This window comes from Bombyx mori, chromosome 17, assembly GCF_030269925.1.
Source record: "Bombyx mori chromosome 17, ASM3026992v2".
Classification (NCBI taxonomy): Eukaryota; Metazoa; Arthropoda; class Insecta; order Lepidoptera; family Bombycidae; genus Bombyx; species Bombyx mori.
The window spans coordinates 4,509,648-4,537,529 of NC_085123.1; the positions used below are offsets into that span (position 1 = coordinate 4,509,648).

The 27,882-nt window shown below is 40.4% G+C and overlaps 1 protein-coding gene and 2 long non-coding RNA genes across 3 annotated transcripts; 1 reads left to right on the plus strand and 2 right to left on the minus strand.

The window, feature by feature from the left end:
• Window positions 1-13,985: 13,985 nt before the first annotated feature.
• LOC134200501 (uncharacterized) lies at window positions 13,986-14,789 on the minus strand. Its single transcript, XR_009975461.1, has 2 exons — window positions 14,563-14,789; window positions 13,986-14,144 (listed from the first exon to the last, which is right to left on the minus strand). It is a non-coding gene; the product is annotated as an uncharacterized LOC134200501 (long non-coding RNA).
• Window positions 14,790-17,498: 2,709 nt separating this feature from the next.
• LOC119629782 (ecdysone oxidase-like) lies at window positions 17,499-23,118 on the minus strand. The gene is made up of 4 exons (XM_038016937.2): window positions 23,061-23,118; window positions 21,003-21,130; window positions 20,009-20,142; window positions 17,499-19,414 (listed from the first exon to the last, which is right to left on the minus strand). The coding sequence occupies exons 1-4, from the start codon at window positions 23,066-23,068 to the stop codon at window positions 17,828-17,830; spliced, it is 1,857 nt and encodes a 618-aa protein (XP_037872865.2). The 5' UTR covers window positions 23,069-23,118; the 3' UTR covers window positions 17,499-17,827.
• Window positions 23,119-24,117: 999 nt separating this feature from the next.
• LOC134200420 (uncharacterized) lies at window positions 24,118-24,869 on the plus strand. Its single transcript, XR_009975341.1, has 2 exons — window positions 24,118-24,326; window positions 24,576-24,869. It is a non-coding gene; the product is annotated as an uncharacterized LOC134200420 (long non-coding RNA).
• The last annotated feature ends 3,013 nt before the right edge of the window (window positions 24,870-27,882 follow it).

The window sequence follows — 27,882 nt, forward strand, 5'->3', positions numbered from 1 at the left end:
CCTTCTGCAGACCATAGCTTCTTCATGTTATATTTATGTGTTCGAGGGTATGTATTGGCGGAAAAGTAGTCTGCCGCGGAAGTGAACCATCGATATGGTAATAAACTAACCATACATACGTCTACTGGAACCACTCATGAGTCTGGGGTACACGTTAAGGGTACACGGTAATTTAATTCATAAGTCCGTGTACCGCCCGGTGTACACGGGTATATCCGGGTCAACGACCATATTTTGTTACTTTTAATGCATCAGTCGATAAGTGGACATCGAATAATGGCCAAAAAATATATAATCACACTTGGACATATGGCGTGTTTCGGAACGCTTGTATAGGGACTGTTAACGTGTTAAGTTCAATTCTTTAAGAATGAATGCTTAAATGTGCCTCTACTGTTCAGTGTTGAAGCCATCATATATTTACAGTTTGTAACCTTTGATAAGCAATTTATATCAAATTAAAACGTAGTATTAATTAGCCTTCACTTATTAATAAGTCTAGGAAATTTATTGATGTGATGATCAAATAATAACGTGGCTGTATGTAACCGATACAGTATTTATTCTGTACGTGCCAAATTCTGTACTGATTGCAAAGAAAGTAGTATTGAAATTCGGTTAGAATGAAAACTTCATTTTGTTATCCTAGCTAGTAAAATTATTCTGACTACTTTTATCTTAACAGAATGCGGAGGTGCGCTCTTTACGTTCCTACATTCCTTGATTTACAGCCGGCTCTTTAAGGTAAATACATTCAGAGTTTCTGGTTAAGCGAGAATGTACTCTGTTAAAATAGTTTGAAATAACTATTGCGATGGCTTTGGTCTTTTCATGTTCAAACAAATTGTGTTTAACATATGCGTATTTCTATAACATATAACCGCGCATTTAATAGTTGATAGTAAAATGAGTGTACTCGTTTAGAACTTATTTTTTATTTCAATGGCTATGACACGGTATAAGTCACCGTGTATTTTTGTGTTGTAATTGTAACATAAAAAATTCAGATTAAGATACGTCATGATGTTATTCATAACCTATTCGTGCCCTCGTCTGACTATCTTCCTGAATAATACAAGAGAGAGCGAGCTTCCAAAGTCCAAAGTGATACTTTTAATCATGAAATTAATTAGCCTCAGAAGTGGACTACGAGCTTACTACAGCAACTACAGCGTTGCAGTTTAAAATATAGAATATTCTAATCTAGTACTATATGATCAATAGATTATGAACAATCCTGTGCACCCAACTAGCCGAGTTTCTCGTCGGATCTTTTCAGTGGGTCGCGATTCCGATCCGTTGGTAGATTCTGCGAAGCGCTGGTCTTGCAAGGACTAGTGTTACCGAATTAATTCAAGTTGAGCCCGTTAGCTCACCTACCCATCCGCACGTAGTTGGAATAGTCCCTTAAGTTCCCATCCAATAGGTAGGGGAAAAAAATCGGTTGTCTGTAAAGTCGGCTTACTGACGATAGTTGAACGTGACAACGTCATAAGAAAATACTGATGGAATGGTTTCATTTTTCAAAAGAAAATTTTAATTTTATTTGTTTGGTAGATATTTTGTATGGATATAGAGAAGGAGATATTGAATTGATCAAGTTACATTTATTTGTACGCATAAATACAATTATGTCAATTTTTTTTTACAATTTACATAGTTTTTTTACAAGTATGAATGTGCTTTGAATTGTATTATTGTATAGCAGCTGTCCACGCGGATGCATCGCATCAGAGAGAGGTAACGCCGCATGAGTCATTTTTTCGTGCGTGCAGCCGGCTCCATCGAATTATAAGATGTTGTCACATCAAAAAATTTACAACTGTCCAAAAAAAATAAAAATATACATAATCATACCAGATTCAATAATACCAAGCTAGAATTATCGACTACAAAAAAATGCTAAGGTTTTAAATGCGGAATCATTTTTACCGATCGCTGATGCTATTTGACGATCGGAAGAACGCACACATAATTGTTCTATGCCCGTCCTTGCCTAGGTCTTTTAAATGCAATTCGTATTACTTTCTGAATCATACCACCACAAGAAGCGGTCTGACATATTAAATTCACAAAATATCACTTTCCTTAAAATAACCAAGAGAAGTAATCGAAATTGGCAGCGGTTTCGGCGTGTTTACCCGCAAAACGTGATCAAACCTTGATCCGTGAGATCGTTGCCATCGATCTAATTCTCATTGAATTTGGAGTGTAGCAACAGACGACTGTATTGACTGTAATTTTAGTGGCACGGAAAAAATATAATAAATAATACTATATATGTATATAGCAATTGGTTTTCATTTTGCGCAAGATTCAAAAGATAAATTAAATTTATCGGATCTCTTTTTTACCTTTCTATGCCTATATACTTAATTGTACTGACTAATGCATTGTACCTTTATTAAGGTTTTGTTGTATTCAATTTTGTTGTATTCAACAAAATGGAAATGGAACATAATTAAAAAAGTTAATTGAAGTAAATACTACCAGGCTAAAAACGAATAATTATACAAAAATTCAAATGGAATATATCCAAATCGGTTTATTTATCGCATTCAAAAGTAATTAATAGTGGGATTAACAAACTCACATATATGAATCCTGAAAATATAAAGATCTTTTTTTGGGCAGTCGTGCATATAAGTGGCATCAGCAGTAGGACTACGTAAGACTTCGTGTCTTGAATCTTTGGGTCTTGTACCACGTATTAGGTAAGAGGCATGGCTTGGATTATCCATTTATCTCTATTTTACAATTATACAAACCGTTATCAGTTTATCCTTCTCTTAGACTTCTCCTTAGCCTAAATGCAGACTGCATTTCTAGAGATAGTTTTTTGGTAGATACCAGTAATAAGCAAGGTGACCTCAACATTTGGGTTCTATACCATTCTGTCTAAATTTGAAGACATAAAAAAAAAAAAAACGTGTGGCACTTAATATTAAAACATGAATAAAACAAGACCACGCTATATTAAACATTAATAAAAGCAAAACTGTCCCCTTCACAATCATAAGCTAGACCGCGCGAGAGAGAGATGGGCAGACTTTTCATGATGCGCACGCAGTGTGACGTCACGCCACGCGTTTATTCACAAACACTACACAAGCGCAACGTGTGAATGTGTTGAACGCGAGCTATATGGTAGGTGGAGTGAGGGGTGTTAGACAAAATCATTCCAGTTCCGATCGCAACACGGTTGAGCCCGGACGCGTTTTCCCGAGAAATTGTCGCTGCTGTCGCGATTGTGTGTTTGGATTGCACGACATTGTCGTCGACGTTGTTTTGCATTCCGGACGCTCTGTCGCTGGCATCGCGACCTTGAATCGGTAAAGCGTATTTCGTGTTCGTTAGTTTTGCATTCGAAACGACAACTCATTTATCATTCACTCATACCATATTATTAAATTTATTTATATTATTCGGCGAGCAAAACAGTCTTTAAAAAGACCCCCCACTGAGATCACCGCTTGTTGTGGCACTCACAACCCAGTGGGGCCCCCACCTTCCCAACTTCCACCCCAATCCCCAGCCGACTGCCGTTTTCACGGCAAAGGCACTCCCCCCCTTGTTGCTGGCACAGCGCAGGGGGTATAACTCCAACTCAGGGGACTCGCCTTTCGGCGAGTGTGCCTTAAGTCCCGGGGATGCCCCCCCCGGGCAAAAAACCGAAAAATGGAAGAAGAGCTATTAGGGTTTCTCGGGTTTCTTGCCGAGAAGTACCCGGTGCTATCTAACCTCACGGCCGAATTCGCGGCCTACAGGGCCGCCCGCGCAAGTTCCCCCCCGCCCGCGTCCCTCGCCGCGTCGTTCAGAGCCGCGCAAACATGCCCCGCCCCCAAATCCATTTCGAGCGCACGTATTCACGTAGCGACTCATGAAGCGCCTAGCGCCAGCGAGGCGCCTAACGCACCCGCGACGTTTACACCGATCTCGTCCGTCGCGTCGTCAATCGCCAACTCAGGTTCAGACTCCGATACCGGATCGGAGATGGACTTCGAGTCCGCGACGAGCCCGCAGCCCGGAACCTCGGATGGGTTCCAAACGGTAAAACGCGGGAAAAAACGTACTCGCGCCGTGGAGTCCCGGAGCTCCACGACAAAACAAACAAAGTCAGCGACTGCCTCCCGTCCGCAGGTAGTCGTGACACCGGAGTCGGACTCCAGCCGCCGCGCAACCCCACCGCCGCATCCCAAGCCCGCACCCGCGCAAAAAACCGTCGTCCCGCCCCCGCTGATTCTCCAGGAGAAGTCAGCCTGGAACCGCGTCTCCCAGGCCCTTCAGGCAAACAAAATAAATTATACCCATGCGCGTAACGTCGCGCATGGGATTCAAATAAAGGTCGCAACGCCGGGCGACCATAGGGCTCTATCCGCGTACCTCCGAAAGGAGAACATAGGTTTCCATACCTATGCTCTTCAGGAGGACCGCGAGCTCCGCGTAGTAATACGCGGAGTTCCGAAGGAACTCGACATAGAGTACGTCAAGGAGGATCTGACCGCTCAGTCCCTCCCGATAGTAAGTGTGCACCGGATGCACAACGGACGCGACAAAAAACCATATAACATGGTTCTAGTCGCTCTAGAACCAACCCCGGAGGCCAAGAAAAAGATCGCATGTCTCGCGACAGTATGTGGCCTATCCGGGGTTACCATTGAAGCCCCCCATAGACGTGGCACTCCCGGACAGTGCCACAGATGCCAACTCTATGGCCACTCGGCTCGGAATTGCCACGCGCGCCCCCGCTGCGTGAAGTGCCTCGGCGATTACGCCACGTTAGACTGCTCGCGAGTTAGGGAAACCGCGACCGAACCTCCAAGCTGTGTCCTATGCCTTAAGCAAGGGCACCCCGCGAATTACCGTGGATGTCTTAGGGCTCCGCGAAAACGTCCGACCCACCCAGCCCCCCGTACCGTCGGCCCAAAGACTTCGGTGCCTTCAGCACCGAAACCCGCCTTCGTACCGGCTGCGGTTCCCACCGTCTCGGCGTGGAATAAACCGCTGCCGTATACGAGGTCGGGAACACAAACCGCACCCCAGCCCCCGCTCGCGACACGTCCCGCGCCGCAGCCCCTGCTCGCACCTCCCCCCGCGCCCGCGTACCGTCCCCCGCAACCCTCAGCCGTCAACGACTTCACGCTCGTGCGCGACTTCGTCACGGCGGTCAACTTCGACCGTCTACGATCGTTCGCAGACGCGATGCGAAGGGCGGTAAACCCCGAACAACGGCTCGCGGCCGCGTTCGAATACATGGACGTTTACGAGTCCGTGGTCCGTACTTTCTAAAATCACCGGTAATCAATGGCGCAAAACGCTAGAGAGAAACCATATTCCCTTACGTTAGCATTCTACAATGCTAACGGACTCGCGCGACAACGCGATCAAATTTACGAATTCCTCCGCGACAATCTTGTAGATATTCTGCTAGTGCAGGAGACCTGCCTGAAGCCCTCGCGTCGTGACCCGAAAGTCGCGAATTACGTCATGGTTAGGAATGACAGACTCACCGCCTCCAAAGGCGGGACTGCCATTTACTATAGGCGGGCCCTGCACGTTGTCCCTCTCGATACCCCCTCGCTCTCACATATCGAGGCGTCAGTGTGCCGTATCTCGCTGACGGGACACCAGCCAATCGTCATCGCATCCGTTTATCTCCCCCCGGACAAGCCCCTTCTGAGCAGTGACATCGAGTCACTGTTCGGCATGGGAGACTCCGTCATCCTGGCAGGCGATTTAAATTGCCACCACACTAGGTGGAACTGCCACAGTTCAAACATAAACGGTAGACGTCTCGACGCGTTTATAGACGACCTTACCTTCGAAGTAGTCGGTCCCCCAACTCCAACATGTTATCCGTATAACATCGCGCTCCGTCCGAGCACTATAGACCTGGCACTGCTGAGGAACGTAACTCTGCGCTTACGCTCCATCGAAGCAATGTCAGAGCTCGACTCAGACCACCGACCTGTCGTTATGCAGCTCGGTCGCCCCCACAACCCAGTCACAGCTACGAGGACCATGGTGGACTGGAAGAAGCTGGGCAAATGCTTAGCCGATGCCGCTCCACCAATCCTCCCCTGCGGCCCGGATTCAACTCCATCCTCCGAGGACACAGTCGAATCCATAAACATCATCACGGATCACATCTCTTCCGCGATCATAAGATCCTCAAAAGAAGTCGATGTGGAGGATAGCTTTCACCGCATCAGACTGTCCCCCGAACTTAGGAACCTCCTAAGAGTTAGAAACGCGGCAATCCGGGCCTACGATCAACTTCCCACGCACTCAAACCGGATTCGGATGCGTCGACTACAGCGGGATGTAAAATCTCGCCTAAGCGACGCCCGAAATGAGAATTGGGATAGTTACTTAGAAGGACTCGCGCCCTCTCATCAAGCATACTGGCGACTAGCAAGGACTCTCAAGTCCGAAACTACCGCTACTATGCCTCCTCTCGTACGCCCTTCAGGCCAACCACCGGCTTTCGATGACGATGACAAGGCAGAGTTGCTGGCCGATGCACTGCAAGAGCAGTGCACCACCAGCACTCAATACGCGGACCCCGAACACTCCGAGGCAGTCGACAGGGAGGTCGAGCGCAGAGCTTCCCTGCCACCCTCGGACGCGTTACCCCCCATTACCTCTGACGAAGTTAGAGAAGTAATAGATAACCTTCAACCTAAGAAGGCACCCGGCTCCGACGGCATCCGCAACCGTGCGTTAAAACTCTTACCAGTCCAACTGATAACAATGTTGGCTACCATCTTAAATGCCGCTATGACGCACTGCATCTTTCCGGCGGTATGGAAAGAAGCGGACGTTATCGGTATACACAAGCCGGGCAAACCGAATAATGAAACCGCTAGTTACCGTCCGATTAGTCTCCTCCCAGCGATAGGCAAAATTTACGAACGACTCCTTCGGAAACGCCTCTGGGACTTCGTTACCGCGAATAAAATTCTAATAGACGAGCAGTTTGGATTCCGCGCCAAACAATCGTGCGTACAACAAGTGCACCGCCTCACGGAGCACATCTTAATAGGGCTAAATAGGCGTAAACAAATCCCGACCGGCGCCCTCTTCTTCGATGTAGCGAAGGCGTTCGACAAAGTCTGGCACAACGGTTTGATCTACAAACTGTACAACATGGGAGTGCCAGACAGACTCGTGCTCATCATACGAGACTTCTTGTCGAACCGTTCGTTTCGATATCGAGTAGAGGGAACTCGTTCTCGTCCCCGTCATCTGACTGCCGGAGTCCCGCAAGGCTCCGCGCTCTCCCCGTTATTATTTAGTTTGTATATCAACGATATACCCCGGTCTCCGGAGACCCATCTAGCGCTCTTCGCCGATGACACGGCTATCTACTACTCGTGTAGGAAGATGTCGTTGCTTCATCGGCGACTCCAGACCGCAGTAACCACCATGGGACAGTGGTTCCGGAAGTGGCGAATTGACATCAACCCCACGAAAAGCACAGCAGTGCTATTCAAAAGGGGTCGCCCTCCGAATACCACTTCGAGCACCCCACTTCCCAATAGGCGCGTAAACACCTCCGCCGTTAGCCCCATCACTCTCTTTGACCAGCCCATACCGTGGGCCTCGAAGGTCAAATACCTAGGCGTCACCCTCGACAGAGGGATGACATTCCGTCCCCACGTAAAAACGGTACGCGATCGCGCCGCGTTTATACTAGGACGACTCTACCCAATGCTTTGTAGACGAAGCAAACTGTCCCTCCGTAACAAGGTAACCCTCTACAAAACTTGCATACGCCCCGTCATGACGTATGCAAGCGTAATGTTCGCTCACGCGGCCCGCACCAACTTGAAACCCCTTCAGGTTATACAATCCCGATTCTGCAGGATAGCTCTCGGAGCACCATGGTTCCAGAGGAACGTGGACCTCCGCGATGACCTGGAGCTCGACCCCGTCAGTAAGTATCTACAGTCGGCATCGCTGCGCCACTTTGAGAAGGCGGCACGACATGAGAACCCTCTTGTCGTGGCCGCCGGAAACTACATACCCGATCCTGTAGACCGTTTGGTAAACCGTCGACGTCGCCCAAAGCACGTCATCACGGATCCTCCTGATCCATTAACGGTGCTTTTAGGCAATACAAGCACCGGTCACCGTCCTCGCCGAACCCGTCGCTTGAGACGAAGGGCTCGACGAGCGAATTAACCCACAGACACAGCCCACTGAGTTTCTCGCCGGATCTTCTCAGTGGGTCGCGCTTCCGATCCGGTGGTAGATTCTGCGAAGCACTGCTCTTGCTAGGGCGGTGTTAGCAATTCTCCGGTTTGAGCCCCGCGAGCTCACCTACACAAGCTAGGGTACGCTGAAATAGCCTCTCAAGGCTATCAGAATAGGTAGGAAAAAAAAAAAGGGTGTTAGGTTTTTTTCGTTACGGAATTTCATGATTCGGTCGCCGCGCTTAAGGCCCGCGATAATAGCTATGCAAACTTAAAAAAAGGACTATAAATTTGTATTACTAAAACTAAAATTAAGATAATCAGTTTCAATAAATCCGTAACTTTCATAACGATCAAATTTCTATTATTATATTGCGGAGTTTCTAAAGGGCAAACAGCTTTGTCCTTTCTACTTTGCCTTCAACGATGTTGTTTGATTGACAGCACAGAACGGAAATTGCTTATAAAGTCTAATATGAAGATAGGGCGTGCTTTCACAGGACTTTCATCTCTAAACATAACGACACAAACGGATGACCTAAAAATAAAACGAACAAACCTGATACTTTTATAGATATATATGTAAATACCGCAACAATGACAACGGCATAGGTTTTTAGGCCATGTGGAGCTCTGGCTGAGAAAGAGACTCCCTCGACTCGATATCGAAACGAACGGTCGTTACGAATACAAAGTCTCGTATGCTGAGCACGAGACTGGCATTTTCAGAGATACAACCCTACAGAAAAAAAATTGAAGGGTAGAAAGGGTAGATACTAGCTTTCAAAAGCAATCCGCCAACCGAAAGGTCCTGTAATCGCGTCCCTGATGACTGGCAAACGGGCACCTTGCTAAGTACCAAATCTTACCTCTGTTGCTTCAACTGTATTCTGTCTCTAGCGAAGATCAGACGAGGGTTGTTGAGCAATAGGTAGCTTTAGTTGGTTTGTTAAACCAGGTCATACCCCGTTCGCTATTCAAACCCATTGACTGCTTTAAGCTCCAAAAAAATGATGTCAATAGGATCCCCAAAAATGTTCGATTCTTAAAAATACACATTTTAACTATACCCGTCCTGATGCAAAAACTGGATGTATAATTAAGTCTTTTTTTTATTGCCTTTCTAGGCAGACGAGCATACGGCCCACCTGATGGTGAGTGGTTACCGTCGCCCATGGACTTCAGCAATGCCAAGGGCAGAGCCAAGCCGCTGCCTACCGCTTAATACTCTCCACAAGCCTCGTTTAAAGAAGGACATGTCATAGCGCTCGGGAAACACCGTGGAGGGGAGCTCATTTCATAGCCGGATGGTACGTGGCAAAAAAGATCTCTGGAAACGCACTGTGGATGATCGCAGTGGCTCCAGGTAGTATGGATGAACTCTACTCCGGTGGCGGGCGGTGCGATGGTAAAAACGAGACGTTGGTATCATCTCGAACAATTCCTCAGAGTACTCCCCATGGAACATGCGGTACAAAATACAGAGGGAACCGAAGTCCCTCCGCAAACCCAGAGGCTCCAAACGATCCGTGAGAATGGGATTATCGACAAGTCTTGCAGAAACGAGATAATGATAATGATACGCTGATACCTATTGTAAAACGAAACGAGAAACATATTATGTAAATGTAGTCATTTCAAAAATTTGCAACCGGGGAGTACAGTTTTAATTCGTCTTTAAATTGAGCCGGAAATTTGAGGGTTGTACAGTTATTGAGTTTGTCGTGATGTCGTTTTGAAAAGTTTAGTTTGTTAAAAACTACAATTTGGCCAATCACTGATAAATCTAAAGATATGTCTGGTTTTTTTATAACATCAGCGGTCGATACTGTTCTGATGTGAAAGATTCATGTAAGCAATATAGAATTATTAATATTTATTTATAATATGATAAAAACTTACGCTTCAGCCACAGCGGGTCATAGCAGGACGAAGTAAGATGCTTTCCACCTTACCCAAAAAAACATAATCACATAACACAATTTATTTGATAAAACCCTGAATCGCACAAACAAAAACTTGCTGATGTACAAATAAGCTCCGCATCATATTCGGACAGTCTTTCTACCGGACAAAGATAATATAGCGATCATGTGAAAAATCTCCCCATTGCCGCTTGTTCGAAACCATTATTTAGCGGAATTTAGCCAATCTCTCTGACCTTCGTATCGCGATATCTAAGTAATTCAGTAAATTTAGCAACTTAGCTCTGTGAACGTCATGAACTCATCAAATAATGTGTTGGAGACATTTTTAATTAAAATTTTCAACATTAAATAATTATTTTAAAAAAACCTTGATTTTATTAGTTTAAATGTATGTAAATCTAGCTACTACTCGTAGGACTAGAACGTCAGAGCAGATTTATAATAACGAAAGTAGGTACAAAAGAATAGTTGAAAACTAAATAAAAACTGAATAAGCAAATAAGACGCCACAGCTTTTTACGGCACTAATGAAATAGGAAAGACGAGAAAAAGATTTGCTACAGCTACTTTCGCTGTGATTCAAAAGGACTTTACGCTCTTATTATATGCTTTGAGGTAAGAAAATGAAAAGCTAGATATTATTTTAGTCTTCATGTCATTTTATACTTAGCTATTTTATTTGAAGAGTCTCCCCCAACCCTCGCCACAAAGATCAGTCCTGTGGCGAAAATCTCATACTCTAAGCCTATACATGTGTGTATAGTACTACCCTTCTATTTTTGGATAGAGTCATTCTTGCGTTGAGATTTGAAGGAAGGGATACCGGTTCTACAGTGTTGAACCATTTATCTGATAACTCGGTATCAATACCTCAATACCAGGTTGCCAACGGCATTTGTTTTGTGAGGTATTAAAAATAGAATTACAGTTTCACAATAAGACCCCACTTAAGTATCATAATAAATAATAATCGGAGATGTCGGATATTAACTATGTATCCGTAGACAAGCAGTTGCCGTTGAGTTGTTAGGTCTCCTTTGCAGGCGCTTGGGCAACTGTTAGCAAATACCATCCCCTCCTGCTTGAGCTGTTGCTCTTCCACCTGTCCTAGTGAAATTGGAAAGGCCTCCAGACCACCAGGAGATGGCGCTACGATCGTAATTGCTTATGGGTAGACTTGGTATTGACTCGTTCAATAGACCATGAATTATGGCCAGTCTCAGTAAATCTGTGGATAACGCGTGACGCTTAAAGAGTTACTCTATGACGGTAGGATGACTAGACAGTCATTCGAGAGGGAAGGCATTCTCTTTAGAGGCACCATTGCGATCGCATGCATCTCTGAGATCACTGCGTTTCTAATCTGCTATTATTTAATTGTGTTCTTATTTCGAGTCTGATGATCTCAACGTGATGAGCTCAACCCGACATATATATATATTATATAGACTTAGGTCTTCTTATAGAATCTAAATGTTTTGGTAAGATAATCTTAGTTATATTTACAATAGTGTGCTATTTATTAACTTTGAAGATAGGAAACTTCATTAGCACAAAGTTTTTGTTATCGATCCTACGTTCAGCTCTCTTCATTGTTCTAGAAGTTGTGTTGAAGTTTATCATTAAACTGTAACGTCTATTAGTATACTTTAGAGTTTGAAAGCTTTTGATTAATGAAGTTTGAGTAGTGGTGTTGTGTTTTTATGGTTACGGTATTTTTAAGAGGATCAATTTCTTAGGTGTTAAATCCGCAGCTGCCTGACACCGTACACTAGGGCTCCTTAACAATGCTTCTGTCAATTCATTTGCGATATTATGATAAGCTTTTAGCTATGAAGATGCTATTCTACAATACTGGCCATTTGAAAAGCGATTTATGTATGGTTGCAAATCGATTTTAAACTTAAATTAATTTTATTTAAAAAATATCGAATACTATTTTCAAATTCAGTCATTTGCTTATTGATTTGTGTTTTTGTTTTCACTAACTATATATTTATCATCAATCTGGGCACGATGAAAATATGAGTAATTAAACGAGGAAGAATACGATTTTCATTGCTGTAGCAATGTTGCACAGACGCCTAACAATATTGCGTGGGTGTGGCAAAAGGGCATGTATGTAATCCATATGGAGTTTCATTCATTTTGTTTTTCATGTTCAATTGTTCATTTTTTTAAAGTATAAATCAGATGTGCACCTCCCCAAGAAATGTACGTGGCTAATTCAAAACAAAAACTCGCTTAGTTATTTTATCTCCCATTCGTATAGTCCGTTGTCCGTAATAAACTTAGTGGACCCTGCCTGATGATTTATGACCAGTTTTTTAATATTCAAGTCCTTGATGTCATAACTTGGTGATTTATTTTCTGTAACACGGATTTTTTTTTATTGTTTGGCGACAATTTTCTTCCTATGCTTTCAGAGATGACGTGTTATAACCCTGTCTATACGGTAGCTCTCAACTCGACTCGCCAAAACTGACAATAATTATTAATTAATTAATTAATTATTAACAATTATTACAATGGAAGAAATGGAGTGGTACTATTTTAGACCGACACCACTTAGGCACTAGTACCAAGACTAATAGAAAAAACCTTAAAATAAGGTTCTCTGTGTGCCTTAAGGTGGATTAAGCTTCCTGTTACTACTTAGCATCAAATTGGCCATTACTATGTTCTTCCACACCAAACCCAGATCCCATTCAATTAAGCTTAACTTGAGCGCTACTGTACAACAACAACTCTAAATAGTTTTCCGGACGTTTCAAAAGATCGTTAACAGTTTACTTAATTGAAATTACCCTAGTCTAAAACGTGTAGCTGAATGCTCTAGGTTTGAACGCAGTCCTAATTAGCAGATATACTTTCAATTTTTTATTATGCAAACTATGCTATTTTATTTTAATAATATATTCATCGTCTTTTTTCTTTCGTACATGATCATGCAGTGGGGTTATAGCCAAGTAGAAATTTTCATTTGGTAGGGGCAATTAAATCTATTGTGGCATGCATACCGTAATTTATTTTAAAACATAAAGCTGCCTTTCCCGAGCTAGAGCGAAAAGCTTCCACTCTTTCTGTGACTTTGGCTCGACTCTTCACAGAAACAAACAGGATTGTGGGAATCACCGTTGCTGGCTTCATATCATGTTCTATCAACATCTACAGTTCTAGAGACAAGGAAGGAAAAAGAAAGAGTAGTATTCTATCTCAGCATTATTCTGAGGATATTTAATAACAATAAAGTATGAAAGAGTACGTAGTCGTATGAAATTATTTATTTTATTGCTAAAAAAATATAGCATTAATTTTCTTAGAAAAAAAAAACCAGATGTGATCTTATCAATTATGTAATTTCTTGATGCATATGAGTACTAAAAAGCCATGTCTCAAGATGTAAATGTGAAATATGTTAGAGCTGTGACAGAAGTAATATAATTATATTTACACTATCGAACACCCTATTTTGTTGGAAATAACCCAGTTTTCATTGAGGTCCCACGAGCGAATTGCCTGTCATTTGTATGCATTGAATAATGATTGCTTTCTGCGTTTCATACACGTGTTTATTAGGATCTTCACACACAACTTTTGTTGGTACGACACACCTGAACTTCGGTCTCGAGAATCTTACGTCATAGTTTTGAAACCTCATTTTGGGTAAACAAAGGTCATTGATCGTAAAGTATACTCGTAATACATCTCGTAATATTAAATCTACGTATAAAATCATTTAAGTGTGTAAGATTCTTTGGAAAAAAGTAATAAAAAAAACATTCCTTAATTTACGCAGCTAGTTTGTTTCAATAATACAAAAAGCAACTCAGTGTAATTTAAAAATGAAACAAAATGGTCCATTAAATGTTGCTATATTAAAGTTATAAAAGCCACGTTTTTTATTGTTCTTGTAGGCAGATGAGCATACGCCCCACCTGGTGATGAGCGGGTACCTTCGTTCCTAGACATCAGCAATGCGAGGGGCAGAGCCAAACTGCTGCCTATCATTAAAACGCTGAAGCAATTATCAGAATGAAATTAAATGGGTTCCGATTTTGGCCAATAGCCTACGGAAAACTTATAAAACCCTCACATGTTCCAAAACTTCAGAATTTGCAAGAGAAAGCTAAGCTAAGCTAAGAATAGCTTAAGCTCATTGCATTTGAAATCATCGATCATTCACATCTGAGTCTGCGCGGGTGGGTACCATCGCCCTGCCTATTTCTGCCGTGAAGCAGTAATGCGTTTCAGTTAAAAATCTTCGTTTTCTTGAATATTCAGAAGCTCAAATTGGCTTAGTCTAACTTTTCATTCAACTAATTACTGCAATTAAACATGTATTAGGCCACATTACGCTCACGACATATCTTCGTTGGGTAGCTTCGTTGGAATTATTTTTATTATAATATCAAATGTACACTGATTTTCATTACCGCTAAGTATTCCTTGTATTTCTCCCGTCACATGAACAGTGTTACAGGAAATTGACGAAGCCAGAAACAGAGGGTGAAAATTCCTTTTTAGGGCTATCAGAAAACATAGAAAAAACACAAAAAGATTTTTAAAGATCTTAGCTTAGCTGTTTCAGGGCTCAGCTGAATGCTAACAAGCCGCAAAAAACATTTATTTATATAAACGAGTAAAACGTCACATACGTACTTATACCGCTACTGTCATTTGTCACTTATCCGTCTAATTTTTTGTTTATTCTATTTAGAAGTGGAAGAAGTAATAGTTCCAATTCTATTGTATTTTTCGTTTAAAATTAAACGAAAAATACAATAGAATTGGAACTTCTACTTCTTGACGCAAGGTAGGCAGGAACATTTCTGATGTCTACGGGATTCCAGTGATTATTTAACACCAATAAATTCATGAATTCGTCGGCCTCGGTTTTGAGAGTTCGCATTTTGTGATTCCTGACACAATGAGGCATCTAGCAGACCCCCGGCTCCCGTCTTAAGAAGGCGTTGACCACACGTGTCAGGTGACGTGTAATCGAGTTACGTACTACGTCTGCTAATGCCGCACATATATTTCTGAGCAAATTTTCTAGCGCTATCTTTATGAAATTGAGCAACAATACAGCCCGGATCTGTTTGTATTTTAGGTGAAAGAAAATGTCATAGAGCATGATTTACACGGTGACGGACGTTCGTATGAGCTCAAGTTAATAGATAGCTAAATTTGAAGTGAGGTATGCTCAAATATTTGATGAGCCAAATATTTTAGGGGAGATGAAGGCACGGAGGCTCGGATGGCTCGGACATGTAGTACGTATGGAGCAGGATCGGGCTGTAAAACGGGTGTACGCGGGTGTACCGGAGGGACGCCGCCCCGTAGGGAGGCCCAAGTAACGCTGGTCTGACGCTGTGGAAGGAAATTTACGGGAGCTCCGAGTGTCAGACTGGCAAGGTGTTGCGCAGCGCCGGGATGAATGGTAAAGTTTATTGTCGGAGGCCAAGACCCACTTCGGGGTCATAGCGCCAGCTCAGCAGTAGTAGTAGTATGCTCAAATAGCCTTCTCGATTTGATCGTTACAGTCTTATTAGACTAGATATTCATGAAGAGAAAAAGGCAACTATCAGCCCTATGTCCTGTGTGGCCAGTGTACCCACTGTTCATGTCTCATATTAATCACGTCGCTGGCTTCACGTCACTTGGGATTTTTGTATCGAGTTCTCAACAAGATGGACATAATACAATTCTGTTTAAGAATCTACCGAAAATCATCCGCGTATTTTGTAAGAGCAATTATTAATATTTGGGCTTCCTATGATATTTAATTTTGTTTTACGGAAATTTGGTTAACGAATTGTACGTATTTTTATTGCATTAAGTGATCAGACAATCTATCGGATTTTTTATTATTGCCCTTTTAGGCAGACGAGCATACGGCTCACCTGACAGTGAGTGGTTACCGTCGCCCATGGACTTCAGTAATGCCAGGGGCAGAGCCAAGCCGCTGCCTACCGCAAGCCTGGTTTTGGATTACCTGGTTTTGTGAGTGGTTACCAGAAAACAAATGCATCATAAGGTTAAGGGTATCACTGTTTCATCGGATTTCTTACCAGTACTGCGTTATATGACTATTCTACCCTTTAAACCGGAATATACCGATTCACGGCAGAAATAGGCGGGATGATCCATTTCAGATGCTTAAATCGAATATTATACAAAACGAAATAGTGATTACAATTTATCTGTACAAGCAACGACGAAGCACCTAAAATAGTCATAATTGCATTTAATTTCATATAAAAATATATATATAAAAATATAAATACAAGTTTGGATGGATTTGCTCACCACGGAATAGGAAAGGTGGAGTGACCACTAATAGTAATGGTAGCAGCGTCTCGGCCTTGCTGTCAACCGAGGACAGAAAGAGAGCTCACAACCCACCTGGTGTTAAGTGGTTACTGGAGCCTATAGACATCTACGACATAAATGCGAAACCAACCTTGAAATATCCGTTCTAAGGTCTCAGTATAGTTAAAACGGCTGCCCCACCCTTCAAACCGAAACGCATTACTGCTTCACGGCAGAAATAGGCAGGGTGTTGGTACCTACCTGCGCGGACTCACACGTGGTCCTAGCACCAGTAATTACGCAAATTGTAATTTTGCGGGTTTGATTTTTATTACACGATGTTATTCGTTCAACGTGGAAGTCAATCGTAAACATTTGTCAAGTACGTATTTCATTAGAAAAATTACCTAAATAAGTAACAGAAAAAGTCCCTCCCTTTGGCATATTGCTATGGATATAACTCAAGGAGAGTTAACATCTGGCAGGAGACCGGCCTTAGACTCATACCAAATTCTCATGCAGCTGATCAGAGGAGATGCTGCGCCGACCTCACGTGATGTGAAGCAAGAAGCAGAAGTTTTAGAGGATAAAGGATTTGTAAATTTGTGACGTTAAGTTTTATAACATAGTAAGAACATCCACAAAACCCCTTATTGCAAAAAAAATTATGACTCACAAGACAAGGCACTGCCTACAGGTAAGCTATTTTTTTTAAAAGCTCGATAGAAGTAGAAAATATCATAGCGCTTGAGAACACAAATGAAATCAATTAACATTTTTTGTTATAAAATGTGTAATTTAGTTCACTCCGTAAAATAACACTTCACTATTTTAAACAAAAATGAACATGCCTTAAAAATCTTCTCTAGTGCATATTTTTTTAAAAGGAGTCATTTGCTTCCCTTGTGGATATTTATTAAAACAATGCTAAATTTCCTTGAATGAAGCTGAGGTATATCGAACCCTCGTTACGAGGTCGTGTTCGCATAATCACAGAGATTAAACACGAGTGCATATTTAAGAGGATCAACTCGAATTCCGTTTACCTATTATCTTATTTTCGTGAGACGACAAACCTTGTTTTTGGATGTGGGTTTTATTTGAAGTTCGTAGAGGTTTTCGGTTTACAGTTTTTATTTTACTACTTCAATATTTATAGTCTGTCTTACATATATCCATAATGACCGTCATTTTAACAGCTTAATAACCTTTTATATGTTATGTTATCTTAATACATTGATTAGTTGATATAAAATCTTAATTACATTACGGATACTGGAAACTTAAAATAAAATCACTTATTTGGCTAAACTGAATCATTACTTACTTGTTGGATATAAGAATAAAAGGTAAATTCATAACCGAATGAATACAGCAAATAAATGATTAACAATAACTATGATCAATGGGTATGCCATGATCCTCTTTTATCATGTCAGCGCCATGTTCAGCAATCATGTATGTAGGGCCATTAGTATTTCCACTTACTATTGTTGGCATTATACTTGCATCTATAACACGAAGTCCGTTGGTAAAATGTACTTTCAGACGACTGTCGACGACGCTTGTTTTCGGGTCTAAGCCCATTTTGGATGTACCTACAGGATGGTATATTGTGGTTACTAAAATCAAACAAATGCATCTCCAGTATTCGTCACTGTCTAAAGTGAATTTGTTACAAGATGGCCAGTTTACCCGACCTAAAAAACCATTAATAGATTTGAAGTAAGTTGTATCCACTATTTTGGTGATTATTTTTATACCTTTGATCGCTAAATCTAGATCTCTTGGATCTTGGAAATAATTTGCCATGATAATCGGGTGTTCCTTGGGATTTTTCGATCGAAGGGTTACATTTCCTCTTGAATATGGATGCAATAAGCTAAACCGGAAGTTATAGATTGTGTAATTGCTGTTGAAATATTCTAGGTCTTTCACTATTTCATCTCTATAATCGGAAACCATGGCATTCCCTTGAATATTAGGTGAATTCTTCGTTATTATACCTAAATGGTTTTGAAAATCTGGGTATATTGCATTCTTGTCAAGCGCATAAAAGGCCAGTACATCAGATATTCTAGTTTGAGCTAAGTATCCTGTACGATTATATAAATACAAAATTTGTTCAAATTTCTGTTTAATTGCATCCTCTTCACCAGGTTCGTTTCCATAAACAAATATAGGAACACAAGAATGATCTTGCAGATTCTGCCCAACCATTGGTAAATGTACTTTTGGGTGTATATTTAATGATTTCAAATGTTCTGTTTCACCTATACCAGACAACATTAATAATTGTGGAGTGTTTATTGTTCCAGCGCTCACGATCACTTCAAGCTTGGCAAAAACTATTTTGGTTTTACCATTGCGTTCTAATTTTACCCCATATGCTCTATTCGTAGAATCAAGTAAGATTTCAGTGACTAATGCATTTTTATACACTTTTAAATTCTGTCTATTTCGAACTGAATTTAAATAGGCCTTCGCTGCACTAGCTCTTCTGCCATCTGAATGAGTTCCACTAAAAATACCTGATCCTAATACATTTGCAGCGTTCAGGTCAGGAACGTTGCTAATATTTAGCTCTTGCCAAGATTTTAAAACTTGAAGTGTGAGGTTTCGATAAGTACTATTGAAACGATTTATTGATAGAGGTCCACAATGTCCATATGATTCACTTACAAAGGGATCTTTTAATAAATCATAGTTTTGCAAGTTTTCAAGTTTTTTGAAGTACTTTTTCACAGTATCCGGATGCCATTCCTTGTTTCCAGCATTATACCATCGCTGATAATCGTATGGGTTTCCTCTGATGTATATCATGCCATTGATGCTGCTGGAGCCTCCGAGCATTTTACCTCGGGGCCAAAATACTATTTTATTTTTAGTTCCCTCGTTCGTGAGACCGTTGTAAGTGGTTTCGTATTGCCAGGCATATTTTGTTTTATAAATCAAAGCATTTAATGCTGGTATCTAGAACAATTAATTCATACGCGAAAATTAAATGAATTATTAAAATGCGTATTGAAAATGTATTGAAGTATTTAAGCTACATGGTGCCTATCAAGTTTTTTTTATTTTTTTTATTGCTTAGGTGGGTGGACGAGCTCACAGCCCACCTGGTGTTTAGTGGTTACTGGAGCCCATAGCTATCTACAACGTAAATGCGCCACCCACCTTGAGATATAAGTTCTAAGTTGTCAAGTATAGTTACAACGGCTGCCACCCTTTAAACCGAAATGCATTACTGCTTCACGGCAGAAATAAGCAGGGTGGTGGTACCAACCCGTGCGGACTCGCGAGAGGTCTTACCACCAGTAATTACGCAATTTATAATTTTGCGGGTTTCATTTTTATTACACGATGTTATTCCTTCACCGTGGAAGTCAATCGTGAACATTTGTTGAGTAGGTATTTCATTAGAAAAATCGGTACCCGCCTGGGATTCGAACACCGTTGTATCGCTCAACACGAATGCATTGGACGTCTTATCCTTTAGGCCACGACGACTTAGCACGAGTTAGCACATTGAACATATTTTACGGTACGCAGCTCATTAGTACATACAATACTTTCACTAGGCGGATCGCCACCTGCTTCTATGAGTAGTATATTCCAGGATTTCACTTCACTTAGCCTATTAGCTAATACACAGCCGGCGCTACCCGCTCCCACCACTATGAAATCGAATGTTTCATAACCTGTAAATAAAAATTAATTTACAAAAACAATTCTGTGCACATTGTTGAATCTTCTCATACCAAATAGTGCCGTGCTTCAATTCGAAAGCCTTTAAGCAATGCTTCTTGCCAATGATGACACATGGCGCTGTGGCGTGATCGCTCACAATGATACGTGTTAGTAGGCCTAAAAAGGTTCCCAGCAGACCTATAGTAAACCAAATAGCCTTAAGGATTGCGAGGTTGAAACGGCAGCCCAAAAAGTACATAAGCGGAGAAAGCGCACCAGGCGGACGGGGGTAGGCATAAGAGAGAATGACTACATTTTTAAGGTCGCGAAAATCCGCTAGATGAGGGTAGTCCAAGGTATTCATGCTATTGAGCCTTAACAGACATCTATTTCAGGCAATGGATGTCTAATGGCTGAAAATAATCATGGCGAAATCGTTTGAAATAGCAAAACTAAAATGATTTGAAATAAACTAAAATCTGTTTAAGTGTGTGTTGTGTTTTAGCCTAGTATTGAATCCTTTTGAAGTAAACTAAAACCGATATAGTTTATTCTTTTATCTCATATCTCAAGACAAGTTGTGATAATCTCTAAACACCATAAGCAATACAATAAAATTCATTAGTCTTAAATGAAACACACACAGTTAAGAATACACTGAATTTTGACTCTTTGAAAGACAATATTTTTTGTGCTTAGCTTAGTCTTAAAGAAGTAAAACGATCTCAATTGTATGATATTTATGATCCCTCCCCCTCCTTCCTTCGAACTAGAAGACACAATTAATTTCTCACGGTATAAATAGCGAAGAAGGTCTTATATGTATTATGGCTTAAGTGAAATAAATAAATGAGTTTGGAAAATTGCTTACGTCTGACTTTTGCATCTCTCGGCCAGTCCTCGGTGATAAGACACTGTGCCGCACTGAAAAACTTCAGAGCTGATGCGAAGAGATCCGGAACATATCCAGTCGTTGGAGTCATGCAAGTTTCATTGAAACTAATTTTGAATGAGCAACATTTTAATAAGCAAAAGGAATTGGAAGTCTGTTTGTTAGGTTTTTAAAAAAAAAAAAAAGTTTTTTTTTCTTTCGAAAAGAGCCAACACATCAACTATAAGGGGCAAATGCTTAAATAGGCAAAAACATACGGGAATTTAGTTTTTTACCCGGGACAAATAAAAAACAAAATTAAATATTTATTTTAATAATATTTGTAATTAAAATTAAAAAATTTGATATATCTCCGAGGAGCAAGTCAGTTTTAACATATTTATAAAAATCTTTACAATTATAATCGTTTCGAATACGGGACAGAATCAGTCTCGTCGGGACATTTTAAACTAAGCCTAAAATACGGGACGTCCCGGGAAATACCGAGCCTTTGGCAACCCTATATTTGAGTATACAGTAGTAGACCAAAAATATATAAACTATAAATAAAAAATAGATTTATTAGCATTTATATATAGGTTGGGGAAAAGGTTTCTTCGCATTTTTTAAGAAAATTCACAACCTTTTTTTCATATAGTTTATTTACATTTAACTAAAGTATGTAGGTACCGTTTTGTTCGATAACTTTTTGCCGTCTTGTAGGTAGGGACATGATCCCATTGTTATAGAAATTTTGGGGCTTCTGATCAGAATACCGCTACAATTGGTTTTGGCAGTCCTCTCGTGATGTTAACCTGACACTGCTTAAAGAATTCTGAAGAGATCGAAACAGGTGGAAATCTGAAGGTGCAAGGTCAGGACTATACGGCGGATACATTAATACCTACCAGCCAAGCTTTCTTAATTTTTGCTGATTGGCTAAAGATGTGTGAGGTCTAGCGTTATCATGATGAAAAACCACACCCCTTCTGTTAATTGATTTCGGTCGCTATCTCTCAACTTCTTGCTTTAATCTCATCAGTTGTTCGCAGTAGAGTTCAGAATTGATGGGTCTACCTGGTGGTAACAGCTTATAATGAATAAAGCCCAATCCCACCACACACACAGCATCCCCTTGTTGCGCGTTACCTGGGTATCGCCACAGTCTGTAAAGCCTGACCGGCCTTTGATCACGACCTTTTTTGCACTTTCTTGTCGCACGTGATCCACTTTTCATCATCAGTTATCAGCTTCTTCAAAAATGGTTCGGTTTCATTACTTCGTAATAAAGTATCACAAATGAGTACACGGTTCATTAGGTTTTTTTCAGTGAGCTCGTGAGGTACCCAAATATTGAGCTTTTTTGTGTACCCAGTTTTTTCAAATGCACCAAAGCTGTTTTTTGGTTAATTCCCAGTTCTTCAGCTACGTCGTAACTACTGATATGCCGATCTTGCTCCACTTTTTCAAAAATGGCATCCATTTTATTCGTAACAGGGCGACCAGAGCGACGTGCATCTTTGACATCAAAATTTCCGGATTGAAAACGCTTAAACCAAATTTGTGCTACTCTTACAGACACTGCACTAGGTCCACAAACATCGCAAGTTTTTTTTTTGCGGCTTGCGTTGCATTTCTACCTTTTTTGTAGTAAAATTTTAAAATGTATCGAATTTCTTCATTGGATTCACTCATCTTGACAGTACGAAAAATAAATAAAAATCACACATTTTCCTAATTTGAATTTGGAATTATCTTCTTTAAAATTTAAACTTTTAATGATACCAAAATCAGCCAGATACAAATAGTGTAGCCAAAGAGATTTTATTGTAAGTTCATACATACTATAATGCGAAAAGACTTTTTCCCCAACCTATTATTAGCATTATATTCGAAGCAATGCGATCATCAAACGGCATTTACATTTACTGATGTTAGTTAGTGATTCTCTTGTTTGTGCACATTCTCTAAAATTTTATTCAGAAAACTTATTTATTATAAATATATGCAAAAAAGTGAAAACTCATAAAATACAATTTTAAATACTGGTCGGCTTACCAAGACATGCTGCCTGTAACAACTGCTTGTGAAGTTTTCGCACGAATTTTTTTCACACATTTGTAAAAAAAGTATACTGTTATTTTAAAATTTGCAATGCTAATTCGTTATCTCATTAGATTAGTTTAATTGCGTGCGCATGTATCAAGTTGTTCGTTTACAGCTTTGTTCTCGATTTGATGTCATTTGAGTTGATAATTCGTTTATTTGGAATTCAATAAAAATGTTTCTTATTCTTTTTCTTTTGGAACGATGTTCCTTATGGGACGATGCGGAGGGGTACTCTAATTGGGAAAAAACGTCCGTAACGTAAGATGTTTATTAGTAATGCACACAGTGTACGACTTAACTTTGTAATAACGTACAAAACATAACATATTTTTCTATCATTCATTGACCACGATCTCAGAGCGTTCGTTTGCGCAATACACTAACTCTTATGCAAACAACCGTAAATTAAGTGCACCACAATAAGTTCGCACGTTACCGAAGGAGCGTGGGTTGTTGCGAAACCTCTAGTTTTATTTTCTTTATACCTCGAATAGAACTTAAAATTAATATTTTTATAATAAGGAACTTCGTTCCTATCCGGTGTCCCACGACACCACACATCTTTTATTTTTATTTTTGTTACTAGCGACCCGCTCTCGCTTCGCTTCGAAAACATTAAATTCTATTATTGATAGCGGAGTCCCGCGATGTAACCCGCGGTTATTGTCATACCACGGGTGACGCCGCGAGGCAAAGCTACTATTAAAAAAGGTCGCCCAAGCTACTCCTTATATCATCAGCTACCTTTCAGTGAAAGTCCCTTCAAAATCGGTCCAGCCGTTCCAGAGATTAGCCGGAACAAACAGACAGACAGACAGACCAACAGACAGACAGACAAAAATTGTAAAAAATGATATTTTGGTGTATGTACCGTATATATTGTAACGTAATGTTACAACTTAAATCGTCTGCAAAATAAAAAGATAAATACTAAAGCAGTTATTTTATCGACTGTACCGCTGAGGTGAGAACAATAGTTCCCACCTCCCCCCGAGACGTGGGTTCGGCTGGCGCAGACACTGCGCAGCCGCCGGAGTCGTCACTAGACTTCCTTATTAGTCTTACGTTTGTATTCGAGTTCAGTTAAAGTTCGTTTTCAAACCTAGACGACTTACCTACAAATAATTTATTTAAAAAATATATTTAGTACAGCAATATCGTGTGCTGTTTAATATTAACACGATTAAAATAAACGGATTCGACCCCGCTTTTAGGGTGAGTTGGAAATGGCATATTATTATTTTTTAACGCATTACTTCTTTTCTATTTTTTTGCTAATGATGCACAGCTATATTTCACTTGTTTTTTTTGCTTTCATTTTTTATTGTGAATTTACTCCGTTCTGGTTGTCCACTACCACGATAATCTCGCCACAAGATGTGGGTACCTTGCTCGAGTTCTCGTTGGTCAACCAGATCGGAAGGTAGATAAACCAGTTCGTGAAATTGGTCTTATCGCTTCCAGGGTTCATGCCTTGCTGCCTTTCACGCTTCTTGCTTCGCTTGATAATCTGCGTCTGTGCTGAAAAGGTCATCTCCGCACAGTAACCCGTACCCTGGTGATCTAGCCAGCCCAGGAAACCTCCAGGAGTCCAGACGTGGTGCTTCAGCGGGTCAACCCACGTCCGTTGGCTGCCGGAATTCAGGAGGGTAACCTACAGAGGGAGAGTCAGATCGGCCGAACAACCACGCCCTACAAATTTGTGTGCTCAACTGCCTGTGTTTTTTTTTGTGTAATATATATTTTTTTTTACTGAGACACTAGTGTTTTGTTTTTTCCTAAGGGAAAGACTAAGCAGTTGTCACAATATAAGTATATTCATATGCATGTAGTAAAAAGCGGTTATTTCAATGTTACAAACAGACACTCCAATTTTATTTATATGTATAGATTACTATACGGTTCTGTATGATATTCTGTAGAACTTGGTACTCAGTAGTACTCACACATAAATTCTTACGGATTCCGAATGCAAACATAGGAATTCGCTCAGCAGCTTTGCTGCGAAATCTCTCGGTTCTTAATGCAGTCAACCATTTGTCGCCCTGCTTTGGTGTAGTTTACTTTTAGTTTTATTTATGCGCAATTACTTTGCCACGAACCTACTGAACAAACATAAAATTTAGTATTCTCATTGGTTTTCCAGTCGTAGATATTATTAGAATAACTTATACTGTTTAATCAAGCGTTTTTTTACTGTCGTTATCTTATTTGTGATGTTTCCAATAGTTTACAGATGTCGTCGTGACGAATGACCGGTCGGTTGTTAATAGAAACACGAGATTAAGCCGTAAACTGAACAGAAACTTATAGTGCGCACGAACCTTGTCGATAATCCCATCTTTACTGACTTTGGTTCCCTCTGTATTTTGTACCGTATGTTCCATGGGGAGTGCCCTGAGGAATTGTTTGAGATGATCCCCTCATCTCATTTTTATCATCGCACCTCCCACCATCGGAGCAGAGTTCATCCATATCATCTGGAACCGCTGCGTTCATCGACAGTGTGTTTCCAGAGGTCTTTTTTGCCACGCACCATCCGGTTATGGAATGAGCTCCCCTCCACGGTGTTTCCCGAGCGCTATGACATGTCCTCCTTTAAAAGAGGCTTGTGGAGAGTATTAAGCGGTAGGCAGCGGCTTGGCTCTGCCCCTGGCATTGCTGAAGTCCATGGGCGACGGTAACCACTCACCATCAGGTGGGCCGTATGCTCGTCTGCCTACAAGGGCATTAAAAAAATAAAAATAAAACCTATGAAAATTTAATTTGCGAAAGCTCGGGACGTTTCGCGGATTTATTGATTGAAATAAACAAGTATTTTTTTTTGTTTCTTTATATTTTGTTTGATCTAGGAAACCATAACAATGAACTGTTTTACGCAGTTGAGCTTTCAAAGGGAAATGTTTTTGACCGGTCAGCTATAGGATTTTGAAAGGAGAAGAAAAAAATACGTTGTATCGATAAAATGATACTTTTGTATACATTGTGTAACGTAATATAATCCAACTTTATTGTGCTTTTTTTTTCTTTGGTACAAAATAATTGATGCCACACGGGACGTGTTTTTCTGAGTCGTACAATTGTTTTCTTTCGTTTCAAAATTCACATTTGAAAAAGATTTCACATATTTTGTTAAAATTTAATTGATACATTGAACATAATAAATAGTTCGAACACCAAAAAGTTATAAAGCGGCAAACTGTTTTTGGCTTTAGAAGCAAATAACTCTCAACTATTAACTAACGTGTTTTTGAAGGCCCATCCAATAATATCCCATAATATGATTTTATGCAATTTTTTTATTGCCTGATTGTGATTGGTTACCGTCGCCCATGGACTTCAGCAATGCTAGGGGCAGAGCCTACACTACAAATCTTAGTCACCGCTATTTCTTTCGAGATTACAAAACTTATTACTTAGTGATTTAAATAACCTACTTTCAATTTTGCCGCTAAATAAAATATCTGTGACAAACAAACGAAATGAGACCTCTAGAGTTTTTGTTGGTTTTTGCTCACGGATCCCTAGAAACGCCTTCTTAAAACCTTAATAATATAACCGCATCCTACATAATTAGCGTTCAAAGCCTTTTAGATCCATTGTACACGAAAGGTGGGCGTGATCATTTATTGATAAACAATGAAATTCTTTAAGAGATTTTTAATTACTAATTATCGAAGACTAAGGCACGAGGCTTAAATGACAGAGCGGCGGCGTATTGTGTGATCGAATAATAGAATGTATTTTCATGAGGTGCTTTGACCTCACAATCTCAACATACGGTTAAATTGGTTAATTAACAGAAATACTCTATGAAGCTGTATAAAATATACCTCACTTATCACCATGGGTCTTTGCTTTGAGTCTGGACTGGTAATGATTTAAATGTAATTATTGTTCGATTTGAAGAGATTCGTATTCAATCCAAGAATTATAATGCTTATTTACATCCCTTTCACTTAATTGTTTTTTTTTTATTTCTCCGAGACTAAGAAGTTTTCACTTAATGATTTTAGATCAATCTGGAAACCATCTTATTGTTAAATTTTTTGTGCTAGCGTATCCTAATTTCTTATAATTAATTACATGAATCTTCAACGTTTTTTAACATTGATTTCTATTTACTCTTAATCCGAATAATTGTCTTTTGATCATTATAATGCGCTTAAGGACGCAGGTTTCGAAACAAAAACCCAATCGGTGTTGTATTTAAACTGACTATCGTATTGGGATTTTTGCCGCCAGTCCAATAGCTCACCAATAAATAGCCAACGATCTCTTAAATCTAGCTTGTCTAAGCCTTAAAAAGTCTCATAAGCCTCATAAAAGTCTGAATACTGCCCGATGAACATTTGAACCGTGAATCACGAAATCAAAACATAAAAAAGTTTACAAGGACACTCGTTCTGAACTGAGACGTGTACAAATGGCGGACATTATTTACACGCATCTGATTAAAGTTTGGCCGCAGATTAGAAAGTGATGAGATTCGCATCGACGATTTCGTAAACAAGTATTAATGATCATGTAGGCGTTTAGTAATTACGGCCGAATTAATTCCTTTGAGAGTTAAAACTCTTTAGAGTTAAAACGTATTGATTTATCGTTTTGCTTCGGATGATTTTTAGGAAATTCAGGTACAGTTAGGAGGTAATACAGAAGATTTGGAAGTTGTCGTCGTCCAAGTCGTCATGGCCTAACGGACAAGATGTCCGGTGCATTCGTGTTGAGCGATGCACCGGTGTTCGAATCTCAGGCGGGTACCGATTTT

Bases quoted from the DNA above. Each gene is read 5' to 3' on its own strand.
- LOC119629782 (XM_038016937.2), bottom strand. The intron at 20,143-21,002 runs GTAAGCAATTTT...TTTTATTTACAG, and splicing joins GAGAGATGCAAAAGTCAGAC to GTTATGAAACATTCGATTTC. The intron at 19,415-20,008 runs GTATGTACTAAT...TAATTGTTCTAG, and splicing joins ATCCGCCTAGTGAAAGTATT to ATACCAGCATTAAATGCTTT.